Below are 19254 nucleotides of genomic sequence, written 5' to 3'. Positions count from 1 at the left end.
AGAACAGGTTTAGAGGAAAATATGCCTTTCTGCAACGGTCAGAGAGATTCTGGGAACCTTCTCTTTGAGCATCGTTGGCGCAGTTGATACATCTGGTAAGACTGCTCCGTGCCAGTGATTCACCTTTTGTTAACTCTGAAAAAGCATACAAGTCAAAAAACTGTTACTAAAAATCTCATTTGGGTGCCTGCACAGTGGAAATTACCTGGAACTGAGCAGGCGAGTGGAGCGGGGTCCTGGGGAGCTCCAGGTCAGGTGTCACACTCTGCCCATACTCCTACAAAGGAAGGGAAAGGGCTGGGCTGGATGGACCTTACTGGCATGAGTGGAGCGCTTCGGCCAAGGGCAGTAAGTGCCCTAAAAGAGCCGTGAATAACTGCAGGAGTCGTGGTTGGGACAGCAGGTAGAGCCTGAGACCGCCCACCAAATGATAAGGATGAAGTTAAAGCAGCCAACGACCCGTTCAGCATGAGATGGGGCTGGTCCTGGGCACTGAACGGATGGCGTTCCGATGCTTTCAGCAAATAAGGGAGAGGACAAATAAGCCGGATTACAGGGGAAAGGAATTTCACAGGCCTTCCCATAAAGCCACAGAGTTGTTTAAAAAATAAAAAAAATCAGCTTTGTCTTCAGCAAACAAGGTTGCTGGGGTAGCCTCCACAGCAGCGAGATCTTCCAGTCCTCTATTTTCAACTTTAATACTCTTTTAATAATTTGAGCACCCAGCACCTGCCGCTCAGAGCATCATTTCACCTGCGCCACCGTTTCCCCCAGCGATGCACTGCTGAGAACATTGATGATCCGCGGGCTGGAGCATCTCTGCTATGAGGACAGGCTGAGAGAGTTGGGGGTGTTCAGCCTGGAGACGAGAAGGCTCTGGGGAGACCTTAGAGCCTCTTCCAGTGCCTAAAGGGGCTACAGGAGAGCTGGGGAGGGACTTTTTACAAGGGCGTAGTGATAGGACAAGGGGGAAAATCACAGAATGGTCAGGGTTGGAAGGGACCGCTGGAGATCATCTAGTCCAACGCCCCTGCCAGAGCAGGGACACCTACAGCAGTTGCACAGGATGGCGTCCAGGCGGGTTTGGAATGGCTCCAGAGTGGGAGACTCCCCCACCTCTCTGGGCAGCCTGTGCCACTGCTCTGCCACCCTCAAAGAAGTTCCTCCTCATGTTTAGATGGAACTTCCTATCTTCGAGTTTGTGCTCGTCACCTCTTGTCCTATCACTGGGCACCACAATGAATGGCTTCAAACTGGAAGACGGTAGATTTAGATTAGATATTAGGAAGAAATTTTTCACCGTGAGGGTGGTGAGCCCCTGGTGCAGGTTGCCCAGAGAAGCTGTGGCTGCCCCATCCCTGGAGGTGTTCAAGGCCAGGTTGGACGGGGCTTGGAGCAACCTGGGCTGGTGGGAGGTGTCCCTGCCCAGGGCAGGGGGGTTGGAACCCAATGATCTTCAAAGTCTCTTCCAACCTCAACCATTCTATGATTCTATGATTCAAAACTGTGACGTGAGTGACTAAGACATTGCTTGCGTTTACGCAGGCCAAAAGGAGGGGAGAGCCCCGAGCTCACCGAAAGGCTCAGGAGACGTGCAAACACAAGAGGAGGGAGGCGAGCACTTGTTTGATGTCTCTTGAAAAGGAGCAAACAGTGAAAACCACCTCTGATTACGTTAAGCATGAAGGCAAGGAGGCAAATTTTTAATTGCCCAATTTGGCGCTCGGCCAGGGTAGTGGGGTTAGCACCTCTTCGCTTCGCAGAACCAGACTTTAAAGGTAACGGGGGGAGCTCATCGCAGCGCCGGCTGGCAAAGCAGCCGCTCACCGGGCTCAAACCACCCTCATCCCCCCGATGGTGGGCAGCTTTCACAGGAACCCCTGAATAATTGCCGTGGACTTCCACAGAAACACAGGACATGGTGACATGTTTCCACACGTGACTGTCACGCTTTGCATTAAAAGACATGTAGCCATGCTGCTGAGGGACGTGGTTTAGTGGTGGACTTGACAGTGCTACATTAAGGGTTGGACTCGATGATCATAAAGGTCTTTTCCAACCTAAACAATTCTGTCTTCTCCCCATTGGGGCGTTTCTTTAGGCAGGAGGGGCCCCTGTCTGGGGGTGCAGACAGTCGGTGCACAACCCCCAAACCCCCTCTAGCAGCCCTGGAAAGCACCCCGTCACCCAACATGACAAAGCCCAGGGGAACATAACACTGACTTCGTGCCATCGCAAGTTTTAGCCTCCCACCATTTTATTTATTTATTTTTCACAACACCACCCATTCCTCTTTCCACTGCCACATGCAGTGAACAAGGTCCGAGTCTTTGCAGCACACCAACCATGCAGGGACGTAGCACTGAGGTCCACATTAACCCCAGCAGGCGTATTCCCTCCGATTTGAGGATGATCGAATAGTCCCCTGCTAGATCCCAGCTGGTCCTCAAGACGGCAGAAAGCCCTCAAGCCCCAGATGCCGCGCAAAAAGCACGCCAGAGTTTGTCTTTTGAAAAGGCCTCTGCAGAAAAAAAAAAAAAATCATCTCTGCTTTTATATTAGTACAATACTCAAGCGACGAGCACGAATGCCATCGCACAAGTGTGACTGTGCCTGCATCAGCACGCGTTCGTCCTGCAGAAGTGGGACCAGGCAACCGCGTCCCCCTGCCTCTGCCCTCCCCTAAGCATCGCCTTAAAAAACAGTAATTTCACCCCAACTGGCATAGCTACGCCAGCCAAAAAACAGGCAGGTAACAAGTCAGCCTCATTAAAGACATCACATTGGAGACACGGGGCCAGATCCTGCACCAGGCTCAGCACCACCATCACCCAACGTCCTCCATGGGGACACGGCAGCCCCTGTTCGGGATAGCTGGGAAGAGCAGCGCGATGCTCCACAGCTTGGATGTGCCCAGTAAACCCCCTCCTCTGCTCGCAGGAGCCTTAGCGGGGCGATGGGAAGGGTGGTCCCAGGTCGGTGGTGGTTCGAGGAGCGCTGGGGAGCAGGTCCCTGCAGCCCAGGCAGCTCCAGCTCACCCACTGGGTGACACCAGGTGCATCCTCCAGCACAGGGACAAACACGGGGCGGGAAGGGAAGAAAAAAAAAATCAACCACGGCAGCTTCTCTAAACCTCACTTATTTAAAAATAAAAAATTGAGGGGAAATGAAAAGACAAAAGCCCTTCTCAGCCTGGTGTTATCAAGCAGAGGAAATGAGACTTCTAAAGCTCCCATTCAGAGCGGAGTAGGGGGGAGAGAAATCCCACTCCAGACGCACTTGAGCGAACAGCTTTTGAAATGGAAATGTCGCTCTTCAGAAACATTTAAATTTCCTCCTCTTGCCAGGGAGGAGGAAGGAGGCAGAGGGGCGCGCAGCCATGCACAGCCAAACGGGGGTCCATTCAGGGCAGAGGGGATTTGTCGGGGAGTTAATCAGGACCGGCACACGGTATTAATATTGGGAAGTCGGCTTGAAGGGGCATCAGATTTAGAGGGGAGGGAATGGAATGAATGAAGACAGCTCTATTTAACCACCGCCGCGAGTAAGACATACCTAAAGGCTGCTCCCACTCCCTCCCTCTCTCCGTTCTCCCTGCACAACCATCACCCAAATCATTTTTTCCCCAAATCCTGGAGGTTGAGCTGCCTACTGAGAAGGAACTTGACTGACGGAGAAAGGAAACGCAAACAAGACCTAAGACGGTTTACGCGGTGGCTGCTGCGCATTGTGGGACCAACCCAAACCTCCTCTCGCGTCCCAGAGCCATCACACCAAGCCAGGATCACCAACAACTCCCCTGGGGACCCCCAGCACGGGCTGACAGGTCCCAGCGCCGAACTCCCAGCAGCTCCTCGTCCAACTGGGTCAGCTCAAAAATCAGAAGTTACTGCTCCTACAGTAATCCACTGAGGTCCCCTCGCCAACCGCATGCCACCACTTCATTGCTCTAATGTCTTTAGACTTAATGTGTAGGTTCATTCCAGCTATGCTCTCAAAACATCAAACACCTCTCATCTGTAAAACCCAGAAATTCTAAGACTGCACGAAAACAGGACTTAACGGTAATACTCCAAAGACTTCCCCTGCCCCCAGAAACCTAGTAAGATCCCCAACGTTCAATTTTTATCAGTAAAGTCACTTGACTTCTACCAGAACATCTGAGTACATGCGCATGCATGTCTTGTGAGACTCAAACGCGCACATGAGATCTGAACTGAGCAGCTGGGAAGCAGACAGGGGTCACTGGTGAACCTGACCTGTGAACTTCACCGGCTGAGACAAAAAAAATACCCCAACCACCTTTTTCATCCAGAATCCAAGCCGATCCGACTTCCATTTTGAGGTGGCTGCTCTGGAAAACTCGTTTATGCCTGCAATAAGGCTCACAGCTGCTTAGATGCTTTTGAAAAACATTTTAACCAACGTAAGAACAGGCTTAGGAGAAAAAAAGCCTTTTCCTTGAGACAGCCCGTCTTGGCTTTTAATGAAGCTTTTAGTGGCTTCCTCTTTCCCCGCCACACCGCTGAAGCCACACTCCCCCTTCATTTTGGCATCTCCCCTTTAAGTGAGTGCTGTCTCCGCACCCTGCAAAGCGCCATCCCCAACACATGCCCGTGGGACACGGTGGGGACAACATCTCCGCCTGCCCGAGGTGTCCACCAGCAGCCTGGAAGCCCCCCCGGCCATACAATACCCACGCACCAGCCATGGTTGGTCCCAAGCACCCCAAAAGCAGCGGTGCTGCGACACCACCTGGGGACAGGCACGGGGAGATGGAGATGGGACACGGCCCCGGCTGCTCGCGGTGGCATTGCAAGAGGTGGGTGTAGGACAGAGCAAGGCACGCCGCCGGGCGCAGGATGCACGCGGACAGGGGAACAGGGGTGGTGCAAAGCAACCGTCAGCTGCGCCATCCATCAGAGCCCGCCGCCGCCTGCGCTCAATGCTTTATTGTTCTAATAATTGTGCAGGCACGTGGAAGGGGGTGCCTTGACATTCGCCGCTTGTTTGAGAAGCCATTTCCTTCACTGCTCCGCCTGCTCTTCCGTCAGGAGGCCACAGCGGCCGCATCCTGAGCCCCAGAGGCGGCGGGGGCAGCAGTGCTGGCCATCCCCACCACCATCCATCCCACAGGGCAGGAAGGGGGGAGGAATAACGTGCCCCGCAGCAGGGAACGCTGGCAGGTGTCGGTCCAGACGCAAGCTGGCAGCCAAGTCCTCCACCTCGGCAAGCCCAGAAAAAGATGCAAAATGAACCTTTCATGAGGGTTTTTAATTTATTGGGAGTTGGGTTTTTTGCCATAGGATTTTTTTTTCCCCCCGGCTCAGCGAGTAAAGATGGTCTCAGGCTGTAGGGACCGTCGCAGCCTCTCAAGCGTGATGCTCCTCAAACATCACTCATCTCTGGGATCACAGCAAGACTGACCAAGGAGAGACCGCATCACTCAGCTCTGGCATCACAGCAAGACTCACCAAGGAGAGACCAAACACCGACAAGAGCACAGGATAAAGCAGCTCCCGAAGGCTCAGGGCAGAAGGACCATTTCTAATCACAAATGGCTGTGGGAGTCGCTCAAACTGCAAACCTCTGCCCAGGCTGCTCCTGCAGAAAAGCACGAAGCACCCCTGCCTCTCCAGGCCAGGGTTGCTTTTTTTTTTTTTTTTTTACAGAAAAAAAACCCAACACATGAACATCTCGGCTCCCATAGCAAGAATAAGCCCACAGTGAATTTGTTATTATCTGTTAGCAAAGCAGCAACTTCCCACCAAGGCTGGAATTTCCATCCTGGTTTGGCAGGCACAGGGCTGTGAAATGATTACTGTGTTTACTTTTCCTTTGCTAACTATAAAATCCCATTCCACTGCCCTGCCAAGAATGACTGAAGCTAATAAAATTCAGGCATTTGGAAGAAAGCAATAATAAAACTCCCTTTTGGGGCCTTTATGATGAAATTTCCCCACTCCAATCAGCGATTATGCTGTATTCATGAACACTAGCGATGTCTCCGAGTGCACCCAGATTGACTCAAACCAATATTTAGCTTAGCTCGAGACTGTAAGCCTTTCTCCTTGCGGCTGCTGAAGGCAGGATCATTGAACTGCACAGCTAGAAGCAGCCTTTGAAAAAAAACAGCTTACGAGTATATGAAGCACCATATATATATGTGCGTGTGCGTCTTTGTATATATGAAAAAAATGTAGACTTTTCCATTACTTAAAACCCTGTGAGAAAGTACATACGCGTGAAACATTCATGGATGCATCTCACAAATCCCTCTCCAAATATATTGAAAGCCACTAATATAATGCGCGCTATATATATACACACACATACCTGCCTATTCTTTAGTAGCTTTGAATGTTTGAAAGACCGTAACGTTCCAGTGTTTACATCTGCCACTCTGCCTGCTGCCGAGGCAGAAACACATTAGCCGCTGGGGCAATCTGCTCCACGTCATACCTGTGATGGCTGGCGCAAGATAAAATAACGCAGACCTGAAAAACAGCCTGAAATAAAAGCCTGCGCTCAGTTTGGTCGCGTAACCACGTGGGACGGCTCGATTTGCACCAGGCAATGGTTCTTTCTTAAGCAGTCACGGGAACGCCAGCATCCAAAGCGGAGATCAGAAGGCAGAAATGATCACTGCTGCTCCTCCGGGAACAGCGCAGGGAGGAGAGAAATCAACCGTGTCCCTTGTCAGGGCAGCGATCGGAGCAGGTCGTTCAAAGGCAAGCCTAGGAAGCGTTACCGTGCAGGCAGAGGAGGTGATAAAGCGCTGCTGGTGTGCACTGGAGCTGCGTGTTGAGGGCTCTGCAGCCCCAGGGGAACCCCTCGGGCTGCGGCGGAGGCACCAGGCACTGGGCAACCCCACATCTGCTGCCCATCTCCTCTGCTGCTGCTTGGCAGCGCCAGAGGACAGTGCTCCACTCCTCCCCTGCATCCCGCAGGAAAAGGGACCGGGTGCGGGATTAAAGAGGCTGACAGTGCTGGGATGCAGGCGAGCAGAAGCTGGGCTGAACGCTGGCGCACGCAGAAGATGCTCGGTCAAAGCATGATGACCAAAGAGTAACTAGATCTAGGTCAGGACCGTGAGGAGGCAGTTCAGGTTATTTCATCCCACGCTGCTTCTCCTCCACTAACTTCAGCCTTCAATTCACCAAACCGGGGGTAGGACAGAGCACAACGCTCCTGCCCTGAGCCAGCTCTGCCGCTGGGTAAAAGCCCATTTCCAAGGGCAGATGGACTAAGCTCCACCGCGCTCTCACTCCTTATCCTCTGGAAAAAGGTGCCAAGAATTAGAATTACATTTTTCGAGAGCAGTGGAACGAGCCAAGGGCCTGTCAGCTTGTCCTAAAACAACCTCTCTCCGCTCGCTGAGCACGCAGCCAGCCCTCCTGACGCACACCAGCGTCCATCACCCCTCAGCCCCCCGCCCATGCAGCGCGGAGCTGCGGAGCATTGCGTGGTGGAGCAAGCCAGAAAACCCTCTGCATGTTCTCCGCCTAAAACACAGCCAAAGTGTTTTTATGTTTAAAAAGCAGGTTTGGGTCCAAACAGAAAGGAGTTTTTCAGCGAGTGATTGTAACTAGGCCCTTTGGCACTCGACAGCTCCTCTCTTGTTATCGATGCTGAGGGTGTTGTTAAGAGATGAGGCTCCACGAAGCACGGACGCGGAGTCACAGAGCTTTAGCAAGGGCTGTTGCCATGTTCAATATGTTATTACAGCTCCATCACCACAGGCACAAAGAGCAGCAACTCCTCTCTGCCAAATCCATCTCCGAAATCACTCCCCCAACTCCATCCCCTCCAGCAGCAGCAGGCAAACACCATCGATTGCTGTTGCGTCTCCTCCGCAGCTTTGCACCCAGCGCTGGGAAGGAAGGCTTGAGCATGAAATACCCTCCTCCTCAAAACACGGCACGCAAAATTAATCTGATCGGTGTCACAACTCACTGGCTTTCTTTGCCTGAGTCAGAACTGTGGATGGGCCGCATTTCATAACCACGGAAAAGTACAGCACCAAAAATGTGCTTGGTGCTGTACGTCCATGGAGAAGACGCCCGAACTGCTCCCACCAAACCCCTCGCCCTCCCCAGGAAGACCCTTGGCAAGGAGAGGTGCACAGGGATGCCGAGTTCACCTGCGAGAAGATGTACGTGTTTGCGAATCGTTAACAACCTCCTGCTGCTTTGTCATCTGCACTAACCGGCCAGATCGCGTGGAAGCAGGAAGAATCCCGTACCCCATCCCAGAGTGCGCCTGGATCCAACGGGAGCTGGAGCAGTGCTCCACGGCTGGCAGCACCCACACCCTCCCCTCCCAGAGGACGAGGGGAAGAGAAGAAACCCAAATCAGGCTGAAAATGCAGGAGGAGAAAATAGCCAGGACATCACTCCAGGTACCAGGATTGAATTCTCCCCTGGAAATTCATGCCACATGGGGGTTTCTTTTTTATCACAAATGTGGAAAACTGGATTGATGGCAGGTGGAGAGCAGCGGTGACCAGCACAGACATCCTCACCCTGCCCCATCTGTGTGCTTCAGAGTGATGCACAGGAGAGCGGTGCCACACCAACCCCATTTCCTAAGTCCCACCCGCGGAGTGACAAAGTTAAGCAGCAAAGCAGCTTTGCTCTGCTGTATTTCCATTTCATAACAGGGCACATAAGAATCCTCCCTATTAAAGAAAAAAAAAAAAAAATAGATACACACAACATGTGCAAACACTTCAAAGACGGAGAAGAAAAATCTCCATTAATGCACGCAGCACACCCAGCTCGCAACGCTGCCCTGTTGCAAGCAGAAAAAAGGGGCACTATTTCTTCCAATTACAGGGATGAGGCACACAAAATCAAGGGACTTTCTTTCCCTCAAGCAGTTCAGGTGAGGTGTCGCACTGCGTGAGCCTTGTAATATTGACTGAATGGAACAGAAAAGTCCAATTATGTAAATGATGAAGCAGGCTCCGCAGAAGCAGCCAGCCTCATCACGCTGCCCTTCTCCACCGCTACGGCTTGGAAGGCAATTTAAAAGGTTGTTTTGGATGTCGATCACCACAAATGAGCCGAAGAAGTGCGAAACAACAACCTGCGCTTGAGGCACCGGCAGTTTGCCCATCAGTTTTCCAGCCGTGCTGAGCCCCGGCCCCGGGACCGCCGCGGGCCAGAGCAGCCGGAGCAGGGGAGAGCCGGGCTGCAGGCGACCCGGGGAAGGTCAAGCTCAGTTTTCACATCCTTCTGGAGCGTTTCTGCAGCTCACGAGGGCTTTCCCTGCCATGCCCATGTCTCTCGGGCCACAGTTCAGGTCTTCAGCCATAGGAACTTCAGCTGAAAAATGGAGTATAATCGGTTGTCTTGTTAATGTCGGTGCTCCTTCCCTTTACCCCCCGGCCCAGGGCTGGCTGGAGGAGCCGAACATCTCTCAAGGACTACGCAACGCCTAACAGCATCTGGTTTTCAAATGAAACCAGCATGAGTCTGTGCATGGGACGGAGCATCCCATTCCAGATCCAACACTCCTCCGGCTGTTTGTCCCCTTGGCTTCCTATCCCGAGCTGGTGCACGGCACGGGCTGCTGACAAGTCCTCGCAGCCATCCTGACACGGCCACCGTGGTGAACTCCCGGGCACAGCACGAGAGCCAGACCGCTGGCAGAAGGCAGACCCGTGCTCCCGAAGGTGTGCGTTCACGCGCAGGTGAGCAGGGCTCGACACACTCATGTGCATCCTCCTGCGATTTGGAAGTGGAAAAGGAAAGCAGGGGAAGGGAGAAACCCAGCCAGAAGTGTTTGCACTATGACAACGCGAACAACGCAAATATTTCAGCTTTTAAATATGTTTGGAACGACAGAGAATGCCAACATCTCCCTCATCTTCCCAGAAATAGCTTTGAATCATTGCTGCCCTAACGCAAAGTCGTCGTTTCCCACCCCCACCCCACCGAATCATTTTTGCAATCAAGATTTTTATCAGGCACAAGTCGACAGCGTGAGCAACCGCACGGCAGATGGGTGCATGTCAAACACGTCGCAGGAGGATCCTCCTACAGCTGCTGAACTCGACAAACCCCGCCACTCGCTCCCGATGGGCATCACCGGCCTCGGGACCATGGGGAAAGCCTGGCCTGCCTCCGGCCGAGAAGGCTGCAACCAGAGTTAATGAGAAATGCTCTTCTCTGCAGGGGAAGGAGGACAAAAGCAGGAAAGATGTAGGTATGTTTGTACCCGCGAAAATTGTTGCATTTCACTGCTCAAACCTGAGGTTAGAGCCACTTCCATAGAAGTCTGCTCCTCCAAGAAGCAGTTCCAAGGCCACGCAGCACATGTGAGCTTTGCACCAAGCACCCTGTGAGTCCTTAGGGTGAAAATTCTTCTTCTCACGGCAAGTCGTTTGAAGGATTTCACCTTTTGCAGGGCTGCCCAAGCCACGACCGGCACTGAGCTCTGCATCTCACTTGGGTTTTGGATAACCCAGAGCAAGCAGGGTGCTGGCAGCATCGGGATGTCTCCTCTCCATCAGTGCTACTGTGGCTCCACAAGATCCCTCTGCCCCGGCATTCCACGGGGCTCCTTGGCAGCCACCATCTCCCCACCAGATGTGGGCACTGCCACAGCTGGCCAAGGAAACTGCTCCCTCTCCTGCAGCAGAGGTGGACGGCCAAGGAAGACAGCGCTTCGCTTGTCACTGGGTCGCCACTTGCAGACTTTCATCACAAGCTGCTGTAAACGAGCCCAGAGCTCTTTTTCCCAAGTGAAAAACAACTTGTGGCGGAGAAGGGAGAGCCCAGCACGATCCACGCCGCAGACTCAGGGGCTACGGGAGGACACGCGCCCAGGGACAGCCGACACTCACAGCTTCATTTCGTTCTTCAGCCCCTCTGCGCTATTGTTCTGCGGCAATAAATCACGGGGAGGCGCTGGAATTCAGGGCTGGTTTCTACAAGAGGGAGCCCGGGGTGCGGGAACCGAGATGCCGCCTCGCTTTTCCTTGCTAATTCCCTCGGCGGCCAGCGTGCTCAGCGCCTTTCTGAGTGCTCCACTCCTACGCATCCCGTCGGAGCGCCGCGGCTCTCCCGGTTCAAAGCACTGCTGCGTTTCCACCCCCTCCGCTCCCTTCCCCCAGCGCTGGATTACTCAATTAGAGATTATGCTTTTGCCAGTTACCTCCAAGCCAACTGGGGCCTCTGCCAAGGTCAACACAAGTTCCAGCCAGTTTCATTAATAACTGCAAGACCAGCCCACTGGAAACTCTGAGAAGTTAATCCCAGCAACAGATCAATGTTCCCATAACAAAGCCTACGGAGCAGAAGCGCCACTGGTGATGTACCAGCCAGCCCACATATCCATGCCGGGAGCTGCAGTGCTGCCCCTCCGAGCATCCCTCCCCGTGCCGGGGCAAACCCCGCTCCGGAAGTCCCCGGGCTCCCGCTCCTCTCCCCAGGCATATTCGTCAGGGGATGGAGCAGCTACCCGGGGACAGCTCTGCCGAGGCACCGGCCTCACCAGCACGATGAGGAGGAAGCCGGGCTCCCAAAAGGCCTTTCGGTTGTCCTGGGTGCTCTGCCAGCCCACAGCTGGGGCAGGAGCGAGCAGGCCAGCCAAGAGCCTTTCCATCCCACAGCCTGTTTTCCAGGAGTTTATTGTAAATTGGGCTCTGGAATGGGCAGCCAGTGTGAAATTTGGCAAGTACACTGCTGGCTTCAATGCATCATTAAAAAGGCATTTTAAATGTGTTAATTCCTCCTTTTCCAATTAATTGCTTTTAAAGTTACATGAACGTGCATCAAAGCAAAATACCCTTTGCCCTAATTTCTGCTTTGCCATACGTATTGCCTGGCCTTGGTGCTGTCTTTTCCAAGATTCCCCCCTTCCTTTTTCTTATTCCAGGTTTCAGCCCACAGCACAACACAAACACTCATGCAGAAAGGCAAGAAATTAAAACCCTTCAACAATGTAAAGCCGAGTCCAAGTCCTAACAACACATGGCTTCTTAATAGCCTTTTTCCATCAATAGTTGTTAATTATTTTACAAAAGAGGGAAGTGGCATTGTCCCTTGTGCAGATGGGGAAATCTGAGACACAGAAAGGGGAAGAGACTTACCGGGTGACCAGCAGCCTGCCAGGGCAGATGGCAGCGAGGTTCAGGTTTCCTAAGCCTCCACCCAGCCCCGTTCCCGTGGGATTACACGGCTCCCCGTAAGCGTATTCCTGCTTTTTTTTGCGTAAGCGCAGCCAGCCAGCCCTTGCAAGGGGACTAAATGCAGATCACGACTGACTCACATCCTATAGGAAGGAGCAGCAAACCATGTACGTGGTGGAAAAGCAGTCTCAGAAATGGGAAGAGGAGCAAGTGGAAGCATAAGGGGAATAAGAAGAGATGGGAGAGGCAGGACTAACCTCCAGCTCTGGAGAGGGGAGAGCAGGCGCTGCTGGACCAGACGCGCGGCGCTCACCGTCCCTACGGGGCAGGATCGCACGCAGCACCAGCTGCGCACGTACGCGCAGAGACAGGGGATCGTGCAGATACATTACTGGCCTGCTCCGGAGCCGCCTGTTTTACTCCTATCTGCTGTTACGTGATGAAGGTCCATGACTTCCTCTATCGGAAAGAAGGCAGAAGCCACCAAGGGTCCTGGGAAGCAGGTCCTGCATCTCTGCCACAAGCGCACCCGGCAGATCCGCATCACCACAGCTCTTCCAGCGAATCTCACATCCAGGCTCACGGTGATTGAAAAAACAGTCCTGCTTTGGTTTTGTCTGGTTATTCTCAGCCAGCTCAAGGGAGCACCTCCTCGGAGGCAGCATCAGCCCGCGCTGGCATAGCGGGCACGGGGAGATTTCATTTCTCTCCCAGCAGACTGAGCTCACCAGAGCCCTCCTGGCCACATCCAGCAGCGGGAGCACAGCACTACATGCACTGCAGCAGCATCACAGCAATCCCTCTTGCAGGGAAAAAGATGCTCAAGCTGGGGAAAACAGGCAAGAAAACAACCTTCTCTGCCCCGGCTTGAAAAGAAACACCAGCGTTCAAGGATATGAGCAACGCGGGGTTCGTAAGGAAAGGTACTATCTTTTACTAGACCAACTGAGCTTCAGCTGTGAAGCCGGTGCTTTCGAGAGGCACACTGCCCAGAAGCGTGTCTGTTTTCTCCAGCTATAACACGCTGATCTAATAGAAGACATTGCCTTCTCCTTACAGCCTAAGCCTTGCTTGGAGTGAGGCTGCAGTGATCTTGAACGGGGTAAAGGGGCCCAGCTCACCCCACGTTTGGGAGAGGCAGATGAGGAATAAGAGACATAAGAGATCCACTTCTCTTTGGGGAAAAAAAAACAAACTGGAACCTGTTACCAGCATCTGCCACATCAATTACTTCATCCGTGTTCAGAGCGCAGATTGTGGCCCAAAACAAAGGGGCTGCGAAATCACCATGAAAAGTAGTCCGGTGCTGTTACTCTAATGAGTAAATTGAGCTCCTCCCCACGCAGTGACTGCAATGATGTGGAATGGGGTAAGGGGTAAACGAACAACTCCTGGGATACTCTGGCCAAACAGCCACCAGCAGGTTTAGTAACACTGGGCTCACCCAGCTCGCAAACCTGCCCCAGATACAGTATCAAACCACTTTGTCAGGCGCTGAGTCAGCAGCACAGATGGAACAGCAAATTTCTCTCTCTGGCTCCGGTCACTGGGACACACATCCTGCCACCACGCGTGTGCCACCGCTCTGGGACACACATCCTGCCACCACGCGTGTGCCACCGCTCTGGGACACACATCCTCCCACCACGCGTGTGCCATCACTCTGGGACACACATCCTCCCACCACATGTGTGCCATCACTCTGGGACACATGCAGCTTGCAGATGCGCAGAGACCTCTGGCTTGGCACCCACCTTGCAGAGTGCTTATGGGAAGGGAGGAAGGTTGTTGAGAATGGAGGACACGCAGGAAAAACACGGTCCTGCTAGAAGTGAAGCAAGGGCCAGCGCCCGCACGGCTGGAGCAGAGTGGGGATCAGCCGCCAGGTTGACAACGCAACCGTCGGGTCGTGTTTTTTTAGGAGGTCCCATCAGCCAGGCAGGGGAGCTGACGGCAGTCACGGAGCTCAGCACAGAGCCTCTCTGGAAGGTCTTCATCAGCTGTTCTGGATGGTGATTTACACTGCCAGAGCCAAGCGCCGAGTTCAACTGTTGCTGGCTTAGCACAGATGCAAGAAGTACTTTTACACGTGTGAAGAGCCCAGATTCACACGTGTCCAGAATTTGTGGCCGAAGACCAGTCTCAGCTCTGTATTTTCCCTAGACCAGCAGACCCTTCTCTAACACGCTGAGGCTCAGGGCGACGCACAGATCAGCTGCAGGAGCTTTACCACGACCTTAATGTGTCCACAAGCAGTTTTTAGACTAGTCTGAGAATAAAGCCAAAAGACTGCTATTAATCCCATTTCCCAAGCTACAAAGGCAGATATACCTTCAGCACAGTGGTCCTACAGCCCAGACTTGCCTTCTGCTCCCAAGCACGTGAACAGCACTGAGATCATCCCAGTCTTGCAGTGAGCTCCATTAAACCCATTCTGGAAACAGCCCCTGCTAGTATTGAGCAACTAATCCCAGCTCCACTTATGCTCTCACCAGTCAGGGACACCACATTTTTTTTTCCTCCTTCCAGACTCTGAAATTACAAATGGCTCCACTAAAAGCATAATCTTGTCTTGATGAATTGTATCTTACGGCTTTCTGTCTCTCTCTCTTTCATTAACAAATGTTTTAAGCCTCATAAAATGCATGTAATTCTTGGAAACATGTCACAGACCAAGAAGCAAACGCAGCCCCTGAACTCACCAACTAATGCCTCAAGAGCGGCTTTGCCTATTAGAAACAAATAGCTGAGACAATACGTGGCTTTCCGGTGAGAAGCAGAACAGAACTGCTGATGGAAATAATGTGCAGACAGAAAAGCCGTCCTGGTTTCCTCACGTCTTTGGAGAGGGATATTTTTTGTTTCGTGGCCAACAGTTTATTTTCCCCATCAGTCACCCAACCAAGCATCCCCCAAGTGTACTCTACGGTTCAGAGCCACCACAACACCTCCCGGTGGCAGAGAGCAGACTCCTGGATGGTCAGAGCATCACCTCATTAAGACGAGCAGCAAAGATGGGACACAGCAGGGCCACAGCACCTCAGAGGCATCTTTTCCAAGGCAACCCACTATCAAAAGCTAAAGGAGAGCAAGCTGATGGGTCTGGTGCATTTTTCATGGTCTCCGAGTTCAAACACAGATCTGAAAGAACTGCTCCATCCCTTCCAGCATTAGCTCACCATTCCTAATCGGCAGTCCCTGCAGCCTTCTCCTCCAGGAGATCCTGCCAGGCCTCCCTTGGCATCTGAACTACCTTGAAGTTAAATGTCCTTCTCACTCGAGACAGGTGAGAGGGATCTCATGTAAAGCGCACCAGGACTGCACGGATAAGAGACGTCTGAATACCCTGGCACTCCCAAGCAAGAGCTTTCTTGCCCACGTGTTATTTCAGTGAGCTCCCCCAGTGATACAGCAAACCATCCCCATCACCCTGGGTAAGGATGCGACTTCTTTTTTCATTTCACAGGATCTCGGAAGCCCAGCCTGAAGCGGCACTAACCCTCGATGCTCACAGCGCTGGAGCTCCCACCGGCAGCACAAGCCAGCTGCCCCCAGCAAGACTTTCCTGCCAACCAGGAATATGTCCAAGCTCGAGGTAAAAATCAAATACAATTTACTCCAACAGAACATGAAAGTAAATACAAACAGGCACCCAAGCAAGGGATTTCTCTTAGCAGCATTTATTACATGTGCAGAGGGGACAATTGCAAGTAAACAATTTGCTTTGTTAAATGAGACTAAGACAAGGGAGGCTTTGCTGGGAAGATTATATTAAAGAACCACCAGCAACCAATTCAAACCCTTCAAACACCGGTATTAAATAAAGAGAGGTTATAAATGAGAAAGGTCAAGTAAAGAAATCAAATCAGGGTACAGTATCCAGAAAAGCCAGACACGACCATCCCCAATTCACCCTACAGGAGCTTCTAAATTGTTCTGGTGCATCTAATAGCCCAGTAAACGCAAGCCCGTGACTCTAACAGTCACGGGGAAAGCTGATACGCTTCTGTTCCCCCAAAGTGGTCGCCCCATCTCAGTGACTATCACCCAACACCACCAAGCACTGCTTGACGCATCAGGAACCACCATCTACACTGATTTCAGTAGCAGCTCAGAGCCTCAAAAGTAGCTCCACACAAACCAAGGGGAACCCAAAACACAAACCCCACACCCAGCTACCGTCCCCGGCCGTTGTCCCCTTACCTTTGAGAGATCCTCTGTCCCTCCCTGCTGGCTCTGGTTCAGGAGAGGCGAGTGCCGCATCAGCGGGTCCTGCAGCAGATCCAGGCGCGGTCTCTTAGTTTCAATAAACTCCAAGTCCGACGGCTTGGTCAGGTCAGAGAGATAGGAATGCGCCTCCGTTCTCAGGTGCAACTCCTGAGATCTGGGGACAAAGAGAAAGGAGCCTTTAGAAAACAAACCGCCTCTGCTCTCCCCTGCTCTACAACCGCAAGCCACTCAAGGAAAACAGGGCTCGACTTCTGCCTGTTTCCCAGAAGGATGCATAAAGGGAGGCCAGGTGGCCCCGGACACAAACATCTCCGGTCTTTGCAGATCCAGGATGCACAGGTCCATAGCTTGGTCGCTGGGCACGGTGCACCTCTGCACGCAGGCAGAACCAGACATCACCCAGGAGAGCAGGACATGGGGTGCAGCATCACCGCCATCCTCCAAACCCAACAGGCCACCCCACCGTCCCCCTCCTCAGCACCGCCACCGTGTCACCTGGAAATCCCCACTGCCACCTCCCACCCCACCACACGCGGTGGGTGGCTGTCGCTACACCAGGGCAAAGTGAACGAGGCTGCAGGTTTGAGCCTTCCCTGTCACGCCACGTGGGTCAGAACGAGCCAAAGCTCAGAAAATCCTCAAATCTGTCCCATAAATCCCCCGGTGGCCCCTAAGACCAGGCGGAGCTCCCCTCTGCCACGTCGGGCTTATTTAGTCAAAGGTACCTGCACCGCTGCTTATATTTAGCATCTTCTATAGCAATACCAAAGATTATATGCTGGGGAAAAAATGCATACTCCTCCGTGGCCAGCCAGTAGGGATTTATTTTTCCAGGATGGGGAGGAAAGCAAGCGGCCACACGTGGTTGCATGTCTCTGACACAGACCTGGCACGCTGTAAAGGCACGTTATCAGGTGATAGCAACTGCACCACCGAGTCACATCGGGCTCAAATCTCCTTCACGTGTTAAATACGATGCAGTTCATAATACCTGGAAATGAGGTTCGGTTTTGCCTTTTTTTTTTAAACCATATATAAAACCTTTTTTGTAATTCTTTTTTTCCTAGCAGGGTTCTCTTGTGGGAATTGTAGAGGGATCCTACAAAAATACATTATATCTTTTACTATGCCAAAGGATCAGCTTTGCTGCAGCAGCTCCAAGGGTGTGTTTTTAACACTTCAGGCAGAATCTCTTAAAAAAAAAAAAAATAAATAAAATGAAGCACGGGAGATTCAAAGCTGGGGGGGGAAAAAAAACGGCTTTCCTTCCCCCCCTTTCTCCCTTAAACAAGATTGTTCAAGTTCTCCCGAGCTGTGTGGTGAAGTATCCTCCCCAGTTACCAAACAACGACAAACTAAACAGCCTTTGAAGCTACTGGAAAGGGAGGAAGGGAGGAGATGCGTTTTGTCAAGAGCAAGCATAACAGACAGGGGAACTCGGGCATCGTTTGTCCCCCACCCACAAACTGCAACTGCTGACGTTGATTTTTACCTCGCTTAATTAAATATCTCAGAGAGGATGACAAAAAGGGAGAGACCCAGAGCCCTCTGAAGCCAGCAGGAATCTTTCCAGCGGCTGTAACGGCTCTGGACCGTATCCAGAGAGAGGAGGAACCCCAGTGAAAACCACCTTCTCAGGGGCACCACCTCGAGCAAAGCCCTCTGCCCTCCCCTCCAGCAGCACACCTAACTTCACCCCGCTCCACGGAGCAACGTATGGCTTTTGCTCTATTTTTTTTAAATTTTTTTTTTAAAATTTCAACACGAACAGTGGGCACAAAGCATATGCGGGCCAAACTCTGCTGCTGTGGGGTTGGCACAGGTGGCCAGCGCTGGGATTCGGGCAGCAGCTTCGCTGCTGACACACGGAAACCGAATCTGGCTCATCCTCTTCCTCCTCCCCAGCAAAAAGGGGACATGAGTGCAGCAGGGGGACGGGCACTGCCTTTGCCACACCGCTCTCCAACCGACGAGAAAGCGAACGCGCAGCTCACGCAGCAAACTTTTCAGAGCAGAACAGCGCTCAAACTCGGCGGTGGAGGGCGGCTCGCTTCACCTGCAAACACTTCCAGGCTGAACGCTGCTCGACTCTGCTCAGCCAGCCCTGGAATATCTCCTGGCACCTCTCAAGTTTCCTGCTGGCTCGTCCCAACACCGCGTTGCCAACCCTGCCCGCAGCTGCACGCCGACGCTGCGGGCTCTGCTGTAAAACCCACTAACAATAAGCAACTGTTGAGCTGGGCAGGTGTTAAAATATTCCGACACCCAAGGCTCTGCTGTACCGAGGCAATTAAAAATCAGATGTATTTATTTTCACTTCTTCCCTTTTTTTTTAAGGCCGTATTACCATGAAGCTGCTAATTGACACAGGACAGCTCCGAGACCTCTGCAGTTGTCAGGAACCCAACACAACCTGACACGACTGCTACGCTCAGAAAAAAACACGTATTTTTAAGATAAGAGCACCACTCAGCTTTACAAAGGCGGTTACTTACAGCGAGGCAGGGGCCACGCTGGGGAAAGCAGCTGCAATGTTATAGGGTGCTATTTTATTTCCATTTCCACATCCATTGGAACTGCTATTAAACTTTATCCACTGGAATTTCCAGCCGCTCCCGAGATCGCTTTGCCCAACACAACCCGCTCAGCCCGTCCTGGCTGCAAATCCAAATGCTCCTGCTTGAAACCTTCACACCTTTCACTCTTCACATCCACACCTACAGCCAGCTCTTTACAACAAACTTTAATACAGCGATGACGTTGCTGTCAGCGTAAAAACGGCCCTGCCTAAAAAACCCTCCCTCGACACCAAGTTTGGGGTTCTGCTGCATTTTCCAAACAGTTCCCGCCTGGCTGCTTTATTCCAGAGATTCCGACTTTGCTGA

General features: G+C 52.4%; 1 protein-coding gene across 1 annotated transcript in view; it reads right to left on the bottom strand.

Annotated features, from left to right (window-relative positions):
* The window catches only part of NCOR2 (nuclear receptor corepressor 2), a 194166-nt gene that overhangs the window by 152129 nt on the left and 22783 nt on the right, over window positions 1-19254 (bottom strand). The window contains exon 3 of the mRNA XM_009880331.1: window positions 16343-16523. Coding sequence (XP_009878633.1) covers window positions 16343-16523 — 181 coding nt within the window. The remainder of the gene's footprint in view (window positions 1-16342; window positions 16524-19254) is intronic.

The sequence above is a fragment of the Charadrius vociferus genome, unplaced genomic scaffold, assembly GCF_000708025.1.
Source record: "Charadrius vociferus isolate BGI_N301 unplaced genomic scaffold, ASM70802v2 scaffold332, whole genome shotgun sequence".
NCBI classification, from domain to species: domain Eukaryota; kingdom Metazoa; phylum Chordata; class Aves; order Charadriiformes; family Charadriidae; genus Charadrius; species Charadrius vociferus.
This window is presented reverse-complemented; position numbering and strand designations above follow the sequence as displayed.